The sequence below is a fragment of the Pimephales promelas genome, chromosome 7 (genome assembly GCF_988280905.1).
Source record: "Pimephales promelas chromosome 7, fPimPro1.hap1.1, whole genome shotgun sequence".
Taxonomy (NCBI): domain Eukaryota; kingdom Metazoa; phylum Chordata; class Actinopteri; order Cypriniformes; family Leuciscidae; genus Pimephales; species Pimephales promelas.
The window spans coordinates 11,104,933-11,128,258 of record NC_142775.1 but is presented as its reverse complement, the minus strand read 5'-3'; the positions used below and the strand labels follow the sequence as shown (position 1 = coordinate 11,128,258).

The 23,326-nt window shown below is 38.2% G+C and overlaps 1 protein-coding gene across 7 annotated transcripts in view; it reads right to left on the bottom strand.

The window, feature by feature from the left end:
- The window catches only part of tfpia (tissue factor pathway inhibitor a), a 58,671-nt gene extending 35,635 nt beyond the window's left edge, over positions 1 to 23,036 (bottom strand). For 5 of the 7 annotated variants that reach the window (XM_039647232.2, XM_089133052.1, XM_039647234.2 and 2 more), the window contains exon 1: positions 22,857 to 23,034. In XM_039647232.2, the coding sequence (XP_039503166.1) occupies positions 22,857 to 22,938 (82 nt within the window). In that variant the 5' untranslated portion in view covers positions 22,939 to 23,034. Of the gene's footprint in view, positions 1 to 22,856 lie in introns of all 7 variants that reach the window. The other 2 variants (XM_089133054.1, XM_089133051.1) reach the window with 1 other exon arrangement.
- Between the last annotated feature and the right edge of the window lie 290 nt (positions 23,037 to 23,326).

The following is a 23,326-nucleotide window of genomic DNA, read 5'->3' as shown; positions in this document are numbered from 1 at the left end:
ACGTACTTTGATAACGTCGGGAAAGAGCGCGGGCTCATGGGAGTTGTTGTCGCTGTCAATGACAACCAGCTCAGCTCATGGCATGACATCATCTCACAAAATATACGGATATACGGCATCTCTCTGTAGATTTATCTTGTCGAGAAGCTTTAAATGCAACCCCAATGTTTACCTGTGTCATGCTTTTTCTCCTCCATGCTTTTTCTCCTCTCCCAAACCCTTCTCGGGTCATATTTTTCACCCGTACGTTTGAGCTTTACTGAGCTGGCTGTAGCAGCAGAACGTGCAGGCAAAGCGTAATCGTGGTCCATAAAGCATAATACAGACGAATATAAATATTTATATTAGGGTCAATGACGTATAAGGATTTTCCACTGGTCAATTTTAAAATACTAAAAATAATAATATCTGTTGCAATTGTTCAAACATTAAGGATGTTGTGTACACCTAAATTCATTTTAAAAATTGAATTTAAGTGATTTTAGTGTTTTTTCATCTAGATGAATTGTCCGTAGCCTTAAAAAATGTCATGTGGTGCGACCGTGATTTATCTTAAAATTTATTAATTTCCTTAACATGCTTAAACATTATTTTACAAGTTCTTAGTAAGTAAAGTGTTTAGAAACGAAGTATTTGCAATTCTTTTGAGTTTTTGTAAATAATGATCTCATTTTTTGTTCTACAATTTCTGAGTTGCCTCCTTAAATCTAATTAACAGACTTATTTTTCCTATAAATCACATAAAACTGATAGAAATGTTTTAAAAATCTAATTTCCTGAAGCATACTATATCTGTGATTCATATTTCAGCCACAGAAATAAAATATTTGTTTTATTTATTTAATACAGTGATTGCTTTTATTGGTCGCACCACATGACAAGTGGTCGCTCCAAATGACACGAAGACCTTATATAGTTAAAAATCTATTTAAAGAGATCAATGAACAATACATTTTATACAAAAAAAAAGATTTAAACCAGATTTTATACAAATTTCAAAGAATTTTCCTGAACATTAACATTTAATAAACTTTTTTTTATAAAAATCACATCACAAACACAAGTGCACCATTTAATTTAACTTGACTTAGAATTTCTTTCTAACAAATAATAATGTTATATATATATTAAATAAAGATGTTTTATATTTTGTAAATGTCCTAACAGAAATGTATAAACATTTATTTTTGTGAGTGAATATAGCAATATTGCAAACATAAATGGACAACCTTAAAGGCGATTTTCTCAATGTTTCGACTTTGTAGCACCCTCAGATTCTAGATTTTCAGTTGTATCGGCCAAATATTGTTCTATCTAAACATATCATACATCAATAGAAAGCTTATTTATTCAGCTTTCATATGATGTATAAATCTCAATTTAAAAAAAAATGTGTGATGGATGTGACCCATATGACATTGACCCATTGAGTGGTTTTGTGGTCTAGGGTTACATGTTAGAATGATTTCTGAAGGATCATGTGACACTGAAGACTGGAGTAATGATGCTGAAAATTCAGCTTTGATCACAGGAATAAATTAAAGTTTACTATATATTCACATATAAACTAGATATTTTAAACTAATAATATTTCACTCTTCTTCTCTACTCCGCTCTTGCTGCAGGGTAAGAATTTTTTCGCTTGGCAGGCAGTGGCATCTGGTAAAATAGATTAAAATAGTTTTAAATAAATAAATAGGCAATAATAAATACACTACAAATAAATGCAGTATTACTAAACTGAAATTACATGCTCTATTTTTTTTGTGTGCATTTTTCACATGTTGTACAAAGTGTGAACATAAACTGTCTGAAATATATTTAAAAAAATCACAAATTGTATAAAAATCTTTTCCAAATGATACTAAAGTAAAGTACTTTTTTAAAATAAACCGTCGATTGAATATAAAAGCATAAAACTGCCAATCTAGGACATATATCTATCATTGAAAACAGTCTGCAGTGGTCGCACCACATGATATTTGGTCGCACCACATGACATTTTCAAATTCATTCATAATTTACAGGCACAGAAATGGCCACCAAGACAAAACAAGCTAGCTTGACAAAGAAGGTCACTATGACATTTATATTAAAAATATATATTTGTAGAAATAACTTTAATATTAAATTTTTTTTGAGGTCATACCACATGACATCCAAATTTGGCAACTACATACCAACCATTACTAAGGTTTATTTTTTTTCCAATTTGAGAGAATTACAAACCTGCTTGCTGCTTTCATGGGTCCTTGGTAAATTGGTTTATGATGTAACTTCCTGTGTTTGAATAGTTTTCAACATATAAGTCCCAAAATGGTAGTTCTTTGATGGTCGCACCACATGATATTTCATAAAATAGACATCATCGGACAAAGTTTGTTTGTATATTATGATGGGAATATAAATGCAAATGCTTAGAAATTTTTTAAAGGATTACAAAACATTTTGGAAATCATGCCAAATAGTGCAGTATATAAATTTGAATTAATTCAGAGTAATTTCAAAGATGTTTTCAAAACAGAAGTTATGGCCGGACGGTCGCACCACATGATGTTTTGACACTTTAAATAACAAAATAATAACAAATAAGTAAAAGGTTTTTGAAAAGTTAAAGTGAGTACATACATGAGAGAGGTACTACAAATATGCAGTATCTTTTTAGGCATTTAAACCCATTTTTGCCTGAAAAAATGCAGTCGGACAGAAAATTTAGGCGTCACGTCATTGACCCATTACACTCCTTCAATGAATGATCTATTTTAAAACATTTTTCATACAGTATATAGGGCGCACCGGATTATAAAGCACATAAGATACTGCAGTCAAACGTTTGACTGGGTTTGCGTTATGCATCCACTATGTGCTAAAGGCTAAAGAGAATGTAGTGAGTGTGCGGCGCCGGAGGTGAGGCGTTTATTTAGTAAGCATGAGCGTGCTGAAAGCGGGCACGTACATTCGTAGCCTGACTCATATTAGTATTCAATGTGCGCGGCTCGCTAACAGCAACAGTTGGCTGTTTTGAATGAGACGAACCGTTTGAATGAGACGAACCGCCATAGACGGGCGACGAAACGGAAATAAAGAAACGTCCCGTGTCTTCGAATTAAACTATAAATATCTCCGTGTTTGAAAGTTGGTGGAAACTGTCGGGATAATGTAAGTACACATCTAATATATAATATATAGAAATATATAACATAGATACAGTTATTTTTGCTATTTTTAAAGCAGAAAAAATACATATTGTGGCTTTAAAACAGGGGTCTCAAACTCAAATTAACTGGGGGCCGCTGGAGATAGAGTCTGGGTCAGGCGCCGCATCAAGTATTCCAAAAAAAAAGAATTGTATTTTTTGCCAAACCATGGCAACACCGTGGGGTTAGTAGTACGCGGTGTTTGGATTGGCGTTGAGAGTGGATCGAGTTTATTTTAGTGTTGTGATCATAGACTGTAAGGTTGTGATGGAGCCATCGAGAAAGTCGTTTGCAAGTTTGGGAACACTTTAAACTTATTTTCCCGAATAAGATTAGTTCCTTGACATTTCTGCATACAAATATTTTTCATATCTAGTGAATGATATGGAGAAAGACAGAAACTTTAAAAACCCTCTGCTACATTATTCAAGTTCAACCAGTTACACAAGCACATCCTTTCAACATACAAAAATATCAGTCCCACCAGTAAAGTTACAGAGTTCTGGTGGTTCCCATACGAAAGAAGCAGTAGCTAATGTCATGGTTTCAATATAAAGAAAATGGTTCCTTATTGGTATTTTAATTGAAACCATTAGAATTTCTGTGATGGTTTCCAACTTTTTTTAAGCTGGTCTGATCTTCTGTCCTTGTCTAAAGAAATAATTACACACACACACATCATCCTTAATGTTTTATTATCAAGGTGAACACATGAAATTCATCCGTATCTGTAAAATTCACCTACATGAGTTTCACAGCACTAACACTGTTTCAGATTTGATTGCTTCGTTAAACTCATCATAAACGGGGCATTAACACACGCCTACTTGCATTTTATGGTTGTCAGCTTTGTTGCATTACATTTACTTCACCAGGAGATGGTGCTGCCATTTCTATCTGAATGAAGCTTCGTAATGAACCATTTTCGACACAATAGTATCAGAAAGCAATAATGCTTCGAAACGCTTCATTTGGCCATCACTAAGTAAGTTTCAAAGGCGCGCATTAAGCGCCGACGCGCTCATTTTTTCCAGGCGCAGTATATTTGTACTTCGTGGTTGTCTATTGGCGCTTTTCCACTGCATAGTACGGTACGGTTCGGCTCAGTACGCTTCGACTCGGCGCGGAACAGTTCGGATCGCTTTTCGTTTCCACTGCAGGAGTACCCCTTCAAAATGTGTGGGACTGATCGTTATTTGCGCGCGCCTCTACTACCATGACATCATCTTAAAAGCGCCACATTTTCAAACCCACAACACAGGAACAATGGAGACTATCGAGGGGATGGTGTTCCTGATTCTCGGTATGTGGTTGTTTTTAACTGCTAGACGGAAAAATGTGTTTAAAATGAGGCTGATGGCAGCAAAACAAAAATACTGCTAAAAAAGTGTCTCGTGTCTCGTGTCGCAAATCCAATGACGCTAGTAGTGACGCTGGTAGTGACGATTCTGTCTGACCAATCAGTGATCTGCAGTGTTTCACATCACATTTTAGTACCGGTACGGTACGCTTGGAACCTCAACAGACCAGGTACCATTTAAAGCGACCTGAAGCGAACCGTACTGTACCGTACCATGCAGTGGAAAAGCACCACAAGTGAGACGTACCGAACCGAACCGTACCGTACTATGCAGTGGAAAAGCGCCTTATGACAACTATTGACAACAAACCCACCGTAAGCGGTCACGAGACTATATATGGTAGCCCATAAGGGATAAAAATAATAATAATAAAAAAACGCGGCAAACGCAGCGGCGGGCCTGGGCCGCACTAACATTAAACTTTAATATCAAGTAGGGGACCACAAAACCACATGCGACCCGCGGGCCGCAAGTTTGAGACATCTACTTTAAAAGGTTAATTGTGTAATTGTATCACCAAACTGGCCACCAAACTGCCAAACACAAAACAAATTATTTATGTTTCTGGGCATGGAGGCCATCAACAGCGAAGTGCATTAAAATTGTTTAATGCACAGCCTGCCATGGATTATCCCGTTTATACCGTGGTAATTTGTTTAAATGATATAAGCAGCAAGACAAAAAAACGTAATGTGCTTGTCATCTTCTAATCAGGCCCTGAAATAGATATCGCTTCATTTAGCGTTCATGTAAACACTGTTCAGATTCATCAGAGTGATTTAATTCTGATTGAAATAAAAAGCGTCCATGTAAATATAGCTACTGTTATTACTGGCTAACAGAATATGAAATATGAAAATGTGTATATGAAAAAGTAGCAATGCCGCCTCACTTTTGCACAGTGAGTAAGAGCATTTTAACATTAAAACTGTAATTTTCAGACAAAGCATTATGAAATTGTTTACAATGTCAGATTCAGTAGAGTTGGCTGCTTCATCTTTAAAAAAGTTTCCTTGCCAACTCTCCATTACACTGTTCATCATTTACAAAACAATCTGCAAATGCTCCATTTGATTGAAGATTACTAGGGCACATGAAAAAAAAACACTGAAAATGTTCCATAAAAAAATTAGAACTGTCAATTTTGATTTCATGGTGACTTTAAACATAACGCGTCAAAGCAAACATTCCTTTACTCTTCCATTTGTCATATGAGCATGGTGCGATGTTGTGAAATATTTGTCTATTTGTGTATTGCTCTAGATGCAGTCATATTCAAATCTGTCAGAATGCATCTTGGTTAAATAATTACTTTGTTTTTAATGAGGAAGACATTTTAAGCTATGAAACTTACAGAATGTTTAAATGGAACAAAAACATCTTATACTGAAAAATGTGATTTCTCATGTCATGAAATCTTTAAACTTTGCCACAGTGCGTGACAATGAAGTTATTTATATTGTTACAATTTTTATTTCAAATAAATGCTGTTCTTTTGAAGTTTATATTTATCAATGAATTTCTGAAAAAAAATTATCAATTTCCACAAACTATTATACAACTGTTTTTAACATTGATAATAAGAAATGTTTCTTGCAGCAAATTATTTTAAAATATATCAAAATAAACTGATGTTTTAAAGTATAATAATATTTCAAAATATTCAAATTTTTACAGTTACCTTTCGAAAAGGAACTCGCACTGCAAACATGACAAATAATCTTTTCATCTTCAGGGACTGTCTGTTTGATGCCGCTCATGCCAAGGCAGTTCCTGCAGATAGTGCTCTTCAGGACGAGCAAGAGATGGCTGAGGAGGTGATAATCAGGTAGATCCTGATCCCCCTCAGCCACCCTGCCCTGTGAATGCAGAGTTGGTGGATGTTATGGGGTGCGCCGCTAGCAGGCTGCAGCTGCCACACTGGGGTCAAGAAGGCATGGAAGAACGCATACTCTGCTCGTATCCAAAGACATCAGCCGGCTAGTTACACTTAAACCCTTCCATCCAAACCACTGAAAACAAAGGCTGTTTGAATGGCAGAGCATACACGGGAGCAGGTCAGGCCGGTGCTGCCCTGCACACCATGGCGGTGCTTCAGGCATACCTGGCCAACCTGCGGGGGGATCTTGACCAGGGGGCAGGAATGTCCCCTGAGGCGGTGGCTAAGCTGTGCCGTACCACAGATCTTGCTCTCCGGGCAACCAAGCAAAACGCTTCCGTGATCGGTCGGTTTTCGGGGACAAAAAGAAGGCCTTTCTCCTCGTTTCACCGGCTTCACCCTCTGAACTCTTCGGGACCTCTGTAGAGGCGGTGGTGGGAAAGTTCATGGAGGCGAAGGCGAGCTCAGTAAGTAAAGTAAGTAAGTAAAGGTTTATTTCTATAGCACATTTAAAACAGCTTGCACTGACCAAAGTGCTGTACATAGCGCAGTAGCCACAAGGTAAAAAATAAAATAAAATACAGTAACAAATCAAAGAATTAAGCAAGATCCACATAGAAAGACAGACACTTAATTACAAACAGAGCAAAGCATTCAGCAGCATTAAAAACGTGTATACTGCTGAGATCCGATTCCATGCCCTGTCAGGTGGGAGAACCTGGCCCTTCACGGTCTAAGGACCATAGGCAGGGCCAGCGAGCCAGCGTCACCTCACCTGGAGGAGCAGGTCGCAGAAGAGGCGTGACTCCCACAACAGGAGACATTTGAGGGAGGTTATCCAGCACAAATGCACACAGCGTTGGTAATGGATAACCTCCCCAGAGGGTGATGAATCTCCCCCTCCTCTCTTTCCGACTCCCCAGCGGTCATTACATCAGGCCTGGGGCTGGGCCTATGATGAAAATGATGTTCTGATGGCCCGCCTAGGCTTGGTTAGTGAGAACGCCTCTTTCAGGCATGTAAAGCGGTGGACCCCAGATTCATAAAGAGGCGAGTCTATCTGGCGAGTCTTCACTCCGCATGCCACAGGTGAGCTGACTGGACTTCAAAAGAGTAATTTTTGTGAAATAAATACTAAGACTTCAACAGACCTTGTTCCCTGTATAAAGCTATGGGTTAATGTCAATGTAATAAGGTACTTACATTTTTGGATTATTTGGGCCCTCAAGTTCCCTTTTAGGTGGCTAGAATGATAGGAAGAAGCACCAGTTGTATGAACTCTCTTGTGATGTGAAACTATGTTAGCCTTCGAGCATTTAGCCACCTCAGGGTAGAGTAGTTGGTCTCTCTCACAGGATTTTTTACTTGGAGTTTTGACTGACACTAGAGCTTCAGATAGATCTTATGTCCGGCCCACGGGACCGCCTGACTTCTTACCGGAGTACATCGCCCTCTTGAGCTCTGTTTTGGGTTTTGTTAGTGGGCTGAGCCTGAGCGATTCTGCAGCTGCTTGTATGAAATAATAATAGGGCCGCCTCTGTAGCTGGCCTAGGCTGTGCCAGGGATAGTGGAGTCGCTCTGCTAAAGCATTTCTGCCTCTGACCCTTCACTTTGTGAATGTAGGTTTCTAGAAAGCATTCCTGTATGACAGCCTCCTCTCATGGGAGTCATTAGGCCAAGGTCCGCCCCCTTCTATGCATTCTGGGGTGACGAGAGTAATGCAGTGTGGTGCAGAGGCATGGTTTATAAAGTTCCTGAGTTAGGCCTCAAATAGGCCTCCCCAGTACAATTTGTCTTTATTGAGTAGGTTAGGCCGTCTTTCGCCTCAAACGAAGAGACTAGGTCTGCCTGCCCGACCCTGCCATGCAGAACTAGCATACGAATCTGGGCTGCCAGTATAGGCTTCACTTATCTCACTGGGCTATTGCTTGAGTGTTGGGTTGCAGATGGTTTGGCTCACAAACAAGCCCCACTCCCCGAGGCTGGGCGCAGAAAAATTTTCTGTCATCCTTAGAGCCATCAGGTCATTAGGTCCGCACACTGGTAAACCTCAGGGTGAGGTGGGAGTATTCACCTGTGATACAGGGTAGGTCAGGGTAGTACTTCACTTTCAGATCTGCCTTATCCCACCTTGCACCACTATGGCTTGGGTCAAGTGGAAAATTCTAGCCTTCACTTCTTTTTTGGTCGAAGTACGCTCCCATGAAGCCAGAGCATTACCATGAGCTGACGCCCAAGCATACAGACGGAAGGCCCCTGACTCTGGGGCCTCCATTGAAGCAAAGTGGCTTATGTTGTACTCTTGTTTTAAAGAGCACCTACCATGGATTTTTGAAAATGACTGTTCAAGTAGTCTGGAATATAGCTCTAAGGGACTGTTCGTTATTTATTTAGGGGGCCACCGGAGGAGATTTGAGATCTGTCGTCAAAAAAGACTTGACCCTCCCCTCGCCAGCAATATTTTTTTCTCTGACCCTCCAAAATGATTGTGAAAAAAGGCATGACCCTCCCCGATAATTTATTGATTACTTCTGTACTGGTTTGCGCTTGGCAAAGATGTTCAGATAGCCATGATAAACGACTAAACTCATGCTTTCTCATCTTACTAGGGCTATAACGATAGACCAAACCTACAATTCGGTTCCTATCACGAGTTTTGATTTAATTTTTTTTTTAAATCATGTTTTCGGTGCTGATGCAGTGGTGACGCGTTTATGTAACATGCAATTTTGTGCTCAAGTTGTGCTCAAGCTCAAGGCATTTTGTGCATAGTAAAACATATCTGCAACATTTATCAAGTTCACTGATAATTGTGCATGCATTTATTAATCATTATGATACTAAAATCATAATAAAGTGGTATGCTTCCCTTTCAATAGTCCAAATTCACGACCATTTTCGTCTTTCTTCTGTGGATTTCATCAGCTCCTGATTGATCAAAATTCAGATAGATCGACAAACCGACTCATTCAACCGCACAGCGCACACACCTCACGAATTCAAGCCTACAGCTCAGATTTACTCACTAACACTGTTGTGGAAACGCAATAAGAATGGAAACTAAAATATGGTCGTATCGTGCTACAGCGCACATTATATCAGCTGCAGTTCGGGCGCCTCAGTCCCAATACACTCGACGTACATTCACATCACATGTTAATGCAGCGGTAGAGTAACACACAGGACAATGCACTTATTCACAATAACAAAAGTTCATTATTTGCTCGTGCTTTAAAGCTTTGCCGGGTAAACATTTCTTTGCCGTTCTGTTCTAATGCACTTGAGCGCATACTGAAGCGCGCGCGGACTGTCAAACAGCGCCACTCGGATTTTTGTTGGGTCAGACCCATCTGACAGCGATGGCCCGAGGGCCGAGATCGAGAGAGCTACATGGAGCTACATGAAAAAAATATGCACCAAACAAGCCACTTTGAAATTTACCTGTTTTGATGAATACAAAAGTTGGGTGACCCTCCCCTATAGACTAAAAAAGGTTGGATGACCCTACCCTCATCAAAGAATAAAAAGACATGACCCTCCCCTATTTTCCTCCGGTGGTCCTTTCCATAAATACCGAACGGTCCCTAAGGGAATGAAAACATCCTGCAAAGATTTATATCTGAAAGTGCACCATATATAAAGTTATTGTCTTTCAAAAGTGAGAGTCGACTCTGAGTCTGTGAAATGAATTGTTTTTGAAACGAGTTATTAGCTGTTACATCGTGACGTAGATAGGTCATTGGCCGCTCCAAACAACTGTGCGCGCATACGGAAGTGTAAACTTGAAGTGACGTCTAGAACATATTCAAATACTTTAGCTGAATAGCGTCATGTCGAGAAGACGCTGTGTTCTACATTGCAAAGACAGTTCAGCCACTTGTTTTCATAGTCCAGGGACAAGCATGTGAAGAATCAGTGGTCAGAGTTCATATTTGCAACACCCGAACCTTGTGTTCTCATAATTTTAATGTTCTCATTCAAAATTCAAAACCTAAATGAATTCATATGTGGATTCACAAGCCGGTTGTTCCTGAAGGAGGGCTCAGTATCCAGTGTACTGTATATGGATCAGGTTCGTCCTCCTCCGAATCACAATCTGTAAGTAATATTAATAATGTTTGCTATTATGTTTTCTGTAGCATGCACAATATAGTTATATTGTGTTGTGTGTGTTGTGTATACTCCGCGCAGCTTCTAAACGGGGTAAAGTTAGTTTTGTTTTTGATATTCACCAGACATTCATTGAAAAATGGCAATTACCTCCTATACGACTTAACCAAATATGACTTCACTCTATATAATAAGCACGGCCCTTCAAAAGCCCCCGCAATGTGAGTTTCGCCGGGAAAGCTTGCTCTTGACGGAGACGCGAGTAAGGGACCGTGTGGAAAGTGCACTTTTTCTGACACGTTTGTTCACACAATATATACAATTTTGAACACTTGACAAGCTATAATCCTGGTTATGGGCGTTCCGTTGCCGACAGTCTCTGCCTACGGTTTACCAATAACAACTGACTGGATCATTTGTCCAATTACCGCAGATTCGCGACACTCAAAGGGGGTGTTTGGGAAAATGATCGTCGAACGAATCATTTGGGAGTCGTTGAGCAAATCAGTTAAAAATAAATGCATATTATAAGACAAATAAAGTGTTTTTTTATCCTTGCATGCACGTTAAACTGTTTTTGGGAACTCCTAAAACAAAAATAGGAACATTTCAAATGCTATGATAGGGGCTCTTTAATAAATGTAAATGTAAATCAGGTAATGGCCTCACCAGGCCTCCCTGAAGGTGAGTTCCCCACATACTGTGGTTATTAGGTAGTAGGCCTCACCAGGTCTCCCTGTGAGTAGTTACTCATATACTTGTCTCTGCAAGTAAAAGTGTGATTAAAGCGTTTTAACATGGAAAAAAAGAAAAATGATATGCGTGTTTTGATTTGGTTATCTTTGCACTGACTTGTAACCTAGCTTTGACTTTTTTTACTTTGCTGTTGTCAGGTGTCCTGACTTGATCCACGTATCAGTCTGTATACCAGTGACATTGCAGATCGTCTTTGTCTACAAAATTCTCTGGTTATTTGCAACACCTTAAAATCCCAGATAGGTCCAAACTTGTTTATTCTATCACCGTTCAGAGATAACAACAGTGGGTGACCTAGTAAACCTTGCCGTGTCGGATCCCATGAAACTCTTGTGGGACAGAAAATCCGCCTCGCTGTCACCTCGTGCAATTATCTGAGGTCTGCAGTTCAGGGCTCGCTGAAGCAAATAATCCCGTACACCCAAATTAATCATTGTCAGGTGTGCAACTGACTGCATGAGAGGATTCTGGCTCTTTAAATGAGTGTGTGGCCACCGGTCTGCTCGACCATATGGGACACCTGATGTAGACTTATGTAAAACATAAGGCTGAGAGGGAAAGATATCCAACAGCATTGCAGGGTATGCTTTATAGCTAGTTAACTGCCTGAAGTAAAAGGCTTATCTGGTTTCTCTCTGTCTCCGCAGTAAGTCTGTACACCACACAGAAAATGTGAAATTAAGAGAACTGATAAACCATCACAAGGCTGTTGAAGTAAATGTGTCAGGCAGGAATACATGCATGGATTCTGGAAGTTTAGATGCCTCATGTTAAATACTAATTTGAAAAATACAAAGATATTTAAGCTCACATACAGTTAATGGCTTGTTCAATTAAGTGATATGTCTGGAAAGATTTTTAAAAGCCATTTTAAATTGTGCCATATTGCCCACCAGTGCTAGTTTTGATCCATATTGAGTTAATGCAACAGATTAAACAAGGTCTTGACAAACTGGGAGACCTTTTGACTGTTTTCTACACATTAATTATCACCATGGGAAAAGAGTCATGAAACAAGTTGATACTCTTGGGCATAGAATGTTTGAGTAAGCCAAAGCCAAAGTTTGACTATGCCTTCTGGCACTTTTATGTACAAGGTTAATAAGATGTTGCATGATAAAAACATTTCGGAATCAATATCAGACACAGACACATTAAAAAGGGGACAGATAATTTAATGTGGGAAATCACAATATGATCATTTTAAGAAAGGAAGTCATGGCCTTTATTTAAAATGCCATTTTGCCTTATTGGTAAAGTATTAGCTGGCCTTATTGCTCAAAAACATGGATACAAATTATGCAAATTATCAACCTACATAATTTGGGGTTATTTTAGGTAAATAAAAAAATTATACCATTTTGAAAAATATGATACCATGTTTTGAAATATGAAGCATAAGATTAACCAACAGTTTTTGAGATTTCTGTCCTTCCACATTCAAGTAGACCTGTACCATGCCTATTGCGATAGATAATAGCTGCCAGGGGGTGTTGTTAACATAGCTGTCAAATTCACTTGCCTTAAAGGAACTTTGGATATTTTTTTCATATACTTTAAGATTTGATACAGATGGCTTTAGGCAGACATTAACACATATACTCACACACATGCTTTTAAAGGTTTATAAATGAGATGGCAATGCACTAAAATGCAACGTCCTTGGATCATTTTTCAATCAGTGACTTTGGCATGGGTTAAAAAAAAATCCTGCCACAAAGAGATCTATAATCCAGTGGAATAAAAACACAAAAGAAGATATGACAGCAAAGGTTTGTTGATAATATTGATAGACCAGCCCACATGAGTAATTCTGACATTAATCTTATGTGCTTTGCATGTAAAACCAATTCAGAATTTAAACTACTCAACCATGCTACTGTGTATTACTATGAGTGACAGCCCAGAGGGCATTTGCCATAAGTTAGTCTTGATAAGTGATCTTAATACAGTTCCTTTGTGATCAGACAAGAAGACAAAGAACAATGTCAGAACGTGCCTTGACACAACCCTATTGCTGAGCTGGTCTGTAATGAAAGCAAACCAATGATGTCATCTCACAAAGACTCATTGTGGAAATTGTGATACATGGCATACATGATGAACAGGCCCAGACAGAATCGTCAGACTTTAAAAAAAAATGTATGTGCTGATTTTAAAGGAAAATTATTTTGAATTGTTTATGGGTATGTGGGCATATGCGGAACTGGCTGCATGATGAAGTTCTGTGGAAATGTGCTGAACTTTCTGTGGAGTTCTTTGGGCACAAATTCCATGTGGACTTGATAATTCTCACTAAACAGCTGTCTTAGGCCCCCTACACACAAGGGACACATTTGTTGAATAGGCCCTATAAAATATGTTTTAATGGCAGAGCGGTATAAAGTATTTGACTAATACTTACTCTTAAGTATTATTTTGGGGAATCTGTACTTGGGTTCTGTTAAAACCAAATATGTTTACTCATTTTACTCTGTTACAATTTCATCCGAACTTAAAAGTAACAAAGCACATACGTCATATTCAGTGCTGGGTAGTGACTGGTTATATGAATCACGATTACGTAATTAAATTCCAAAAATGTTGTACTTGTAATTAGATTACACTACGTTTTAAAATACTAATAAGATTATTACTTTTTATACAGTAGATGACATGATTACATGTTATTCATGTGATGCAAAGGCATTAAAGTATTCATAATCTCTAATTGCCAGTTATTCTTTAATTCTGCTTTCCAAATTAAGTTCTTATTGTGTGTCACACTGTTTAGCTTTGAATATATTTACAATATAAAAAGGCCATGTAAATAAATTTGCTTCTAAATCTAATGCTTCTAATGCTTCTAAATTTGGGCACAAAGGCACCTATCAGTTACACCATGTATGAGATTAATAATTATGCAAATTACTAACCACTGCTGATAGCTGTGAAACATGCTGTGACCTTCACAGATTATTGACCTAGACTAAAGTCTGTACATAAATATTTAAAACCTGGAAAACTTATAATGTATAATGTGTATGGAATGTATAATGTCATTGCTGATGTTGTTTATTATTTGTTCATGCAGGGATTCCTGAGATTGAAAAAAAAAATTTCAATCAACACATTTGCAGAGAAAGAAGATATTTTGCATTAAGCATTACATTATGGCAGGGCTTAATGAAAGAACTGGAGGGGCATTATGAGTTTATCAAAAGCTATGAAATATAAAATATATTATCCAACACCAGGGGCCTCATGTATAAACGTTGCGTACACACAAAATGGGCATAGAAATATGCGTACGCATTTTTCCACGCGCACATCGGGATTTATAAAAAATAAACTTGGCGTAAATAAGTGCGCACCGTAAGGATGCTCTTGACCGTGCGTACACACTCTTTTAGAAGATTATAGGTTTTGGCGACACCGATGTTGGAGTCAAATGTCTTTTTGCTTACTATTAAACAGAGAATCTAAAGAAAATTATACATCTACAGAAAGATAATACAAATATAATTTCACAAACCTATCATCACTTGAAGCAAACATCCATCCCTTTTTAAATGACCGCGCCAGCACACGCATTGGGCCGTTTGGTGAAACTGACGCACATATAGCCTATAATCTAACGGCAGATGGAGTAAAACCGTAAATCTTCATTATGAGTCCAAATCATAAATACAGTCCATATTCACAATAACAGTTTAAATAAATAAGAAAATGGTTTAAACTATGTTTTACTTCTGATATAAACATTTAGATTAAATATGCCATTCTCATTACTGGAGTTAAACTCTTAAACTACATGCAATCATTACTGAGAAGTTACAATATATATATATATATATATATATATATATATTCAATAAATAGAAATAGACCTATTTGTTGTGGATGCATTGCTTTTGAACACTTTTCTTCTGGCATGCTGTGTTTTAATGTTTTAACTAGAGATTGTCTGAGAATACTGTTTCGTGCAAATAATGCACAACCATGTCTATCTCTTTCCATTAAAATATAAATCAATTAAAAATACTATTTGGCCAGTGGAAAAGATTGAGAAAAACTTTCTCTGAAATGTATTTAACACTATTTGATTTATTCATTCAAAAACAAGGCAAGGATATAGGCTACTAAAAAAATTTTTTGTAATAATGTGACGGCACATCCGCATTTCATATTTTCCTAATGTCTTGTACCGTTAAACTTGGTATAGATACAGTCGGTTGGTCTGGGAACGCCCCCGGGAACGCCCCGTCACGTGGTGTGAATTTAGCCCGTGGGGGAAAACATTGCCTTGGCGCTCAGTGAAATAGATGGGACAATCATGCCGAAGAGTTGCGGTGTCGTTTTCTGTACCACCAATAAACTAACAAATTATAAATTGAAGTTCTACAGCCTTTCTTACATACATACAGAACCGGATAGGAGGACAAAATGGCAAAATTAATCATATATTGTTAGATTACTGTGTGAGTAGATCCCTGTGTGATATAGTAGTAGATGTTTAACTCGTATTAGGCAGTGGGCCAGATTTGTCTGACTTTATATCCCTTACGAAAAAGAACTATAGTAATCCTATGGCTATTAGTATTCTATAGTAGTGTATAATACGTCTGTGATGTTAATACCTCTATACTTCTAGGCTATGTCCCAAAATACTATAGTATTCCTATAGGATTAACGTTACTATAATATTTTGTCCTAAAATACTACAAGATTCCTTTAGTTGTTTTTCATAAGGGATGTCTCATTCACATTAGCGTTATCAGCTGAAGGTTATCACACTGCAGTCTGTGAGAATTCGGATAACTGTCAGCAAAGTCCCTCTGCAACTTCGTAGCTACTACTACTGATCACCGTTTTACAAAAGGATTAATAGTTTGGAGTGAAGCATACGTACAATTGGTAAGTGACATGGTTTTATGGACTTATAGTAACTTATACGCAAGTTGTTTGAGTAATAGGCTTGTGTTGCCGGTAGCTTCCGCGATGTCTTACCTGAAGATTCAACCAGATAACAATAGTCTGGAAACGCCACCTCCGGCCATTTGGTGGGTCATTGACCCAGTTTTTAATTAAATAAGGGCAATCATAACCTATTACAGTTAATTTTGCAATGTACTGTTGCCGGTCGGCAGGCATAAATGACTCGCAATATGACATTTTTGTCATTCAAATGCATAGGATGGTCGCGCTGCTTTCCCCCACGCCGACCACGCCCCCCCAACTATGACGCGTTGCCGACTGTATGTATCACATGGATGAATAATCATATGCAAATGATATGCAGATGAGGATATGCATATTTAAACTAGGCGTTGTAATCTCCATATATGGTTATTTCGGGGAGGAGACGCACGTGCGCACAATCTCCCGCTGACTGGGATTTATAAAGTGAATTCTGCGCAGGTTCTGGCGTACGAACGGTTTTATAAATCTGAACACTTTTGTGCGTACGCAAATTCTGCCTTATGTGCGTACGCACACTTTAAGGATGAAATCTACGCAAAGTTTTATACATGAGGCCCCAGATAACTCACAGTTATCTGGTGTTGGATTATGGTCACATGGACATGCAGGTAACAAAATAAACAAAATAAATAAAATTTATATTTCATAGCTTTTGATAAATTCATAATGCCCCTGCAGTTCTTTCATTAACCCCAGTTTGGGAAGCCCTGCCATAATGTAATGCTTAACGTAAAATATCTTCTTTCTCTTTGTTTTCTGTTTCTAAAGATAATCCCATTCAAAATTAAAGCTGCAAGCAGCGATGGGCGGGCCCTCGCACCTGTAGCGCGTCGGGGTGTGAGGCGGCCGCGTCGCATATTTTGCAGCTCAGCCGGTGCGGCTGTAAATTTGCTACGCTGCTTCATTAAAGGTCACTTCCTGTTGCCAGCAGGTGGCGCTATGACTGGGTGAATGTCGGCATGTAGATTTGTTCAGGGCGGGACTCTTGTCAAATGTGTACAATTTGGTGCAGATCTGGGCATTTACAGCCAAGTTACTACAACTTCCTGTTTCATGGCGAATCATCGATGCCACGGACACGCCCATTGAGGAAAACACGCAGATAGCACAACTTTTCATCGTCAATGCCTTTAGAAGGCACAGCAGAAATTTGAAGTCGATCCGACTAACTCCCTAGGAGGAGTTAGTTAAAGTACGTAATGAGTAAATCATCCAAAAATGGCGGTGAAATTAGAAATGGCCGACTTCCTGTTGAGTTTAGGGCATCGCTCCAAGAGACTTTCCTGTGCGGCTGGACATGGTAGATGTACCACTGAAATTTCATACAGGTCGGTCAAACATGCGACGGGGGCTGCTTCGTTAAAGGCCACTTCCTGTTGCCAGCAGGTGGCGCTATGACTGTGGGTGAATTTCTGAATGTAGATTTTTTCAGGGCGGGACTCTTGTCAAATGTGTAAAATTTTGTGCAGATCTAGGCATTTACAGCCAAGTTACTACAACTTCCTGTTTCATGGCGAATCATCGACGCCACACACACACCCATTGACGAAAACGCGCAGATAGCACAACTTTACATCGTCAATGCCTTTGGAAGGCACAGCAGAAATGTGAAGTCAATCCGACGAAAGCCCTAGGAGGAGTTCGTTAAAGTACGTAATGAGTAAATCATCCAAAAATGGCGGTAAAATTCGAAATGGCCGACTTCCTGTTGAGTTTAGGGCATCGCTCCAAGAGACTTTTCAGTGCGTCTGGACATGGTAGATGTGCCACAGAAATTTCGTACATGTCGGTCAAACATGCGACAGGGGGCTGCTTCGTTAAAGGTCACTTCCTGTTGCCAGCAGGTGGCGCTATTACTGTGGGTGAATGACAGCATGTAGATTTGTTCAGGGCGGGACTCTTGTCAAATGTGTAAAATTTCGTGCAGATCTGGGCATTTACAGCCAAGTTACTACAACTTCCTGTTTCATGGCGAATCATCGACGCCACGGACACGCCCATCGACGAAAACACGCAGATAGCACAACTTTACATCGTCAATGCCTTTAGAAGGTACAGCAGAAATGTGAATTTGATCCGACTAATTCCCTAGGAGGAGTTCGTTAAAGTACGGAGTGTGTAAATCGTCCCAAATCGGTCGCCAAATTCAAAATGGCGGACTTCCTGTCGAGTTTAGGGTATGGGTTCTTGAGGCTTTTTTGTACGTCTGGTCATGCTAGATGTACCACAGAAATTTCGTACATGTCGGTCAAACATATGGCGGGGGCTGCTACGTTAAAGGTCACTTCCTGTTGCCAGCAGGTGGCGCTATGACTTAGGGTGAATGTCGGCATGTAGATTTGTTCAGGGCGGGACTCTTGTCAAATGTGTAAAATTTCGTGCAGGTCTGGGCATTTACAGCCAAGTTATTACAACTTCCTGTTTCATGGCGAATCTTCGACGCCACGGACACGCCCATCGACGAAAACGCGCAGATAGCACAACTTTACATCGTCAATGCCTTTAGAAGGCACAGCAGAAATTTTAAGTCCATCCGACTAAATCCCTAGGAGGAGTTCGTTAAAGTACGGAGTCTGTAAATCGTCCAAAAATGGCCGCCAAATTCAAAATGGCGGACATCCTGTCGAGTTTAGGGTATGGGTTCTTGAGGCTTTTTTGTGCGTCTTGATATGATACACGTCCCCACCAAATTTCGTGCATGTAGGTTGAACGTGGACGAGGGGCTAATTTTTTTCAATTTTCTAGGTGGCGCTATCGTGCCATTTTGCCCCGCCCATCCGCGAAACCCACAAAATACGAAATTTTTCACCAGTCCTGACATGCGTGCCAAATTTGGTGAGTTTTTGAGCATGTTGCGGCCCCGAAAATGGCACTTACTTTGCAGAAAAAAGAAAAAAAAAAAAAAATAATAATAATAATAATAATCCTAACAGTTTCAATAGGGACCTCGCACTGTTAGTGCTCGGGCCCTAACTAAGTGATGAACAAGTTAGGTCAAAAGTAATCTAAAAGTAATGTTTTTTTTTGTTTGTTTTTTTAAATACGATACACAATAATCCCATTCAAAAACTAGTGATGAACGAGGTCATAAGTAATCTAAAATTAATCAGAATATGTTACCTAAAATGTGTAATCTAGATTACATTACTAACTACAATTTTCAGCAACAGAATACAATTTGCATGTAATCTACCTAGCACTGGTCATACATCACTATGACTTAAATCTCTCCCAAATGATTTGATAATTTTTTTAAACTTTTCTTTATCATGTGACTAAATAAATTTAACTTGCCTTTTATTTAAGTAGTACGGAGCCCCTAAGAGATTTAAATCTTTTGCATTCCCTCGCAAAACCTGTTGTGAGCTCGGACAGACACTTCCTGTTTAATGTCCCTCTGGCAGTGTTTCAACAGTACGATTTCTATAACTTAACATCACACACCCTGCGATGTGACTACCGTGGATTGCGATGTTGATGCTGAAACGATAATATCGTGTAGGCCTATTTGTCACATTTGTAAAAAACCCTGCGTTCTCCCTCTATGCTCTTGTGACACTGTTGAAATTAATCAATGTATTTACAGGATTCTCTGACGCAGTATAAAAGTGTGCAGGCGCCTTTAATCTCATCCATCTTTTTACAACCCACACAAGGTTCCTCAACATGTCTTGGCCTTTTTACACTGTTTGAGCAATACAGCTGCCATATGAACACATTTGAGAATAATGATTTTTTTTAACCATGTAAGTCTATATTTAATGACATCAGTCTTGCATGGATTCATCTGGGGAAAATGTAAGCAACGACAGATGCGCATACAGTCTCTGTCGTAGTCCAATGAAAAAAAAGAGCATGCTTCTCTCTCCTGATGTTTCACAGGGACTTCAGAAATGGCACCCCCAGACCATTCAAAAGTCCCTTAAGGGAGAAGCTTTCTGCAATTCTGCAAAGAGTCTCAAAAAACACTGAAATAAACCATTCGTCTCGAAAAAGGGTCAGGCCTCAGGAAAAAGATAGAGCTATCGGCTCAGACAAGCCTTCCTCTAATGACTCATTCAATGAGGCATGACTAATAGCTGTATATTTAACCCAGAAAGAAAAAAAAAATTAGCGAGGATTATGCGTCTAGCATCTTAGGATGGCTTTGCAGGGTTCAGTAAAATTTCATGATAAAAATGAATATCCAAAAAATATACAGAGTCAACGACAACTCTCGTGAGGCTCTCGTATTTAAGAAAGTGTTTCTTAAATATAAACAAAAACAAAACCCTTCAGACTGGGTTCATTTACATTACATAGGTTAACCTATTTCATATAATATTCAAAACACAGTCAGTTATGTCATTAGCATAACGAGAATTCATTACATGTTTGTTCATTGAAAAGGTTACCAATAAATCACTGGTTCACACACTGTCGAGCCATATCAGAAGTCTAATCTCTGCATCACACCATTCTTGAGAATGGACGTCGCATTTGGTTGTCTCTTTATATGTGAGCGTTACAGCTGATACTAGAGTATGGCCCCATTATTCACAGAAAGGAACATCTCTACACTCCCTTCTACATTTTTCATGTAGGGCTAAAAAGCATATGTGTCAGAAGAATCTTTCAAAGTACATTGAACTACTATTTCTATGCACTATGTTTGGTGACAACAGGGGGAAAAGATTAAATATCAAAAAGTAATAAAAAAACAACAACTATGTAGTGGTAACTAGCCATGTTTTGAATAAATCATGGTTACATTTTGTCTTATGGATATTATTCTGGCACTCAATCAAGTTTAGATATGGGCTTCTTAAACCATATTTAATCACACTATAGGCTTTAAAGGAAAGAAGCATCACATCACTTTAAAGTAAGTCAAAGTAAAATCTGTGCAAACATGAAGCAATAGTGTCAAGCAGGCGGATTTTTATAACATTACCATATGCACAAGCCAGAATTTTGCAGCATGCATATTTCATTCCACCCATACATACACCAATCTATTTTAAAGATCATTTAATTAAAACAAATCCTTTCATCATAACAGCAATAGTGTTGAATTGAGATTGTGACCTCCAAGCATTCAGAGACACTAAAAAGATTTATGGAGGATTGAGAGCCAGTATATTGATTGGTGCCGTTAAGCACATCTAAAAGTTCACAATGCATGGACTGCAGCCAAGAAGAACAAAACATGTCTTTGGCATAAGCGGTTTCCTTGTGCAAATTATTAAAGATCTATGGCACCAAGGGGTGGGTTTTAAGAAACTATTAGATTAATAACAAATTAATCACATTTTATTGATATTTTATTGAGCAACTATAATGAGATCTTCTGTATAATTGTCTCTATACCTAATATCTAAGAATATATTAAAACATGCTATTATTTATACATTTCATGTACTGTATTTTAGTCAGGGTACAAAGTTAAAAAGGGCTTGGGACAAAAATTAAAATAAATAAATATAAGAATAAATAAATACAAATATAAAGACATTTCACTGGCGAAAAGATTAGCAGATGTGTGATGATATCTTATGGTGTATAATTTACAAATACTGTACAGTTACTATACAGTGCTAATACTATTGTTTAGAATATTTCACTTATTTCAAAGACAAATGGATGGCATTCTCTTATCTTCTAGCCTATAGAAAATAAGAAACAAATACCGTATAAATAAAATGCCCATTTAATGCCCAACAATTAAATTGTTAAGGAATACACTATTACAGTAGCCTATATCTAAATCACATTTTTCCCCTTTTTTAAATCAGATTTCCTACACTAAAACTAAACTAAGAACATGTAAATTACATTTAGCTATTTCCTCTTATAATATAATCAAACAATACATAATTGCAATAAAACAAAAACTATAGCCATTCAAATCTACAAGACATCTACTGACCCTTTTGTTTGCATTGTAGGAATTAAATACACCTAACAATAGTTAAATATTAAATTCCCTAACAATAGTTAAATATTAAATTCCAATTCCCAAAAGTTAAAATGTCATGTATGTTTATCACAACCGTCAGAACAAAAGTGGCCCAAAATGCTTGTTTTACTGTCAAATCCTTTCAATCCTTGAGTGTAATCTCCTTTAGAAATTGTGGTTGTAAATACACACAGCCTTTGTTGACAAAAATAAATCCTGAAGATTATGAGCTGAAAGTTTTGAGCCACCGGAGCACTTGAACTCTCAATGGCAGTACACCTTAAGAAACCTAGTATTTAGTATGCAAATGCAATCCTGCAATCTTTATAATCAATGATCTAAAATAAAAACCGTATAGCCTATGTCACGTTAGATTCAAAGCAGCTTTGTGCCTCTAAAGAGATTTGACTTTCATTTCCTTAGTGGCCGTGTGAGCCTGTGAGGGTAAAGTTCTGACAGCAAATACGCTAACTATTACACTTGAATCATTATTGTATTAAAATCGACAAATTGAAGAGTACAGTAAGTCTTCTGTTCTTACAATGCTTTAAGAACTTCTAAAAGTGCTCCATAAAGCGGCATATTCCCTCTAACTTTGGGGGGGGAAATGAACTTTAAAAATATAATCATGAAAAAATAAAATAATAACTCACCTCTTGCAAATTTCGTCAAACATACTCCAAAAAGAGGTAGTAGAATCAGCAGTCTACAAGGCAAACTCAGCAATGGGTCCATTCCAGCAGGAGAGGCAATCACACGCGCTCAGAGAAATGTGGACTAGTAAGTAGGCTGTAGTTTACTTTCTGGCTCCAAATAGTCAACTACTCCAAGTATTGACAGCGCGGTAATAATATCAGCGACTTCCGGGTGACCGTTCGTTCTGGTGTTCTAAAGAATTTCATGATTCTGATTTCCTTTGACTATTCCGGTTCCATTTAAGATTCTTTTAGAAGCCTTCTTTTGAGAAAAAAAAAAAATATATATATATATATATATATAATTTTCTACTGCCTGCAGTACCCGTCTGTTGCTACATTCATTAATACAAATAATTAAAAGATTCTTACACTTTTTAATACTCTTATGTTAGCTAGCATATGCAGTAAAATTGTTCCTAACTATA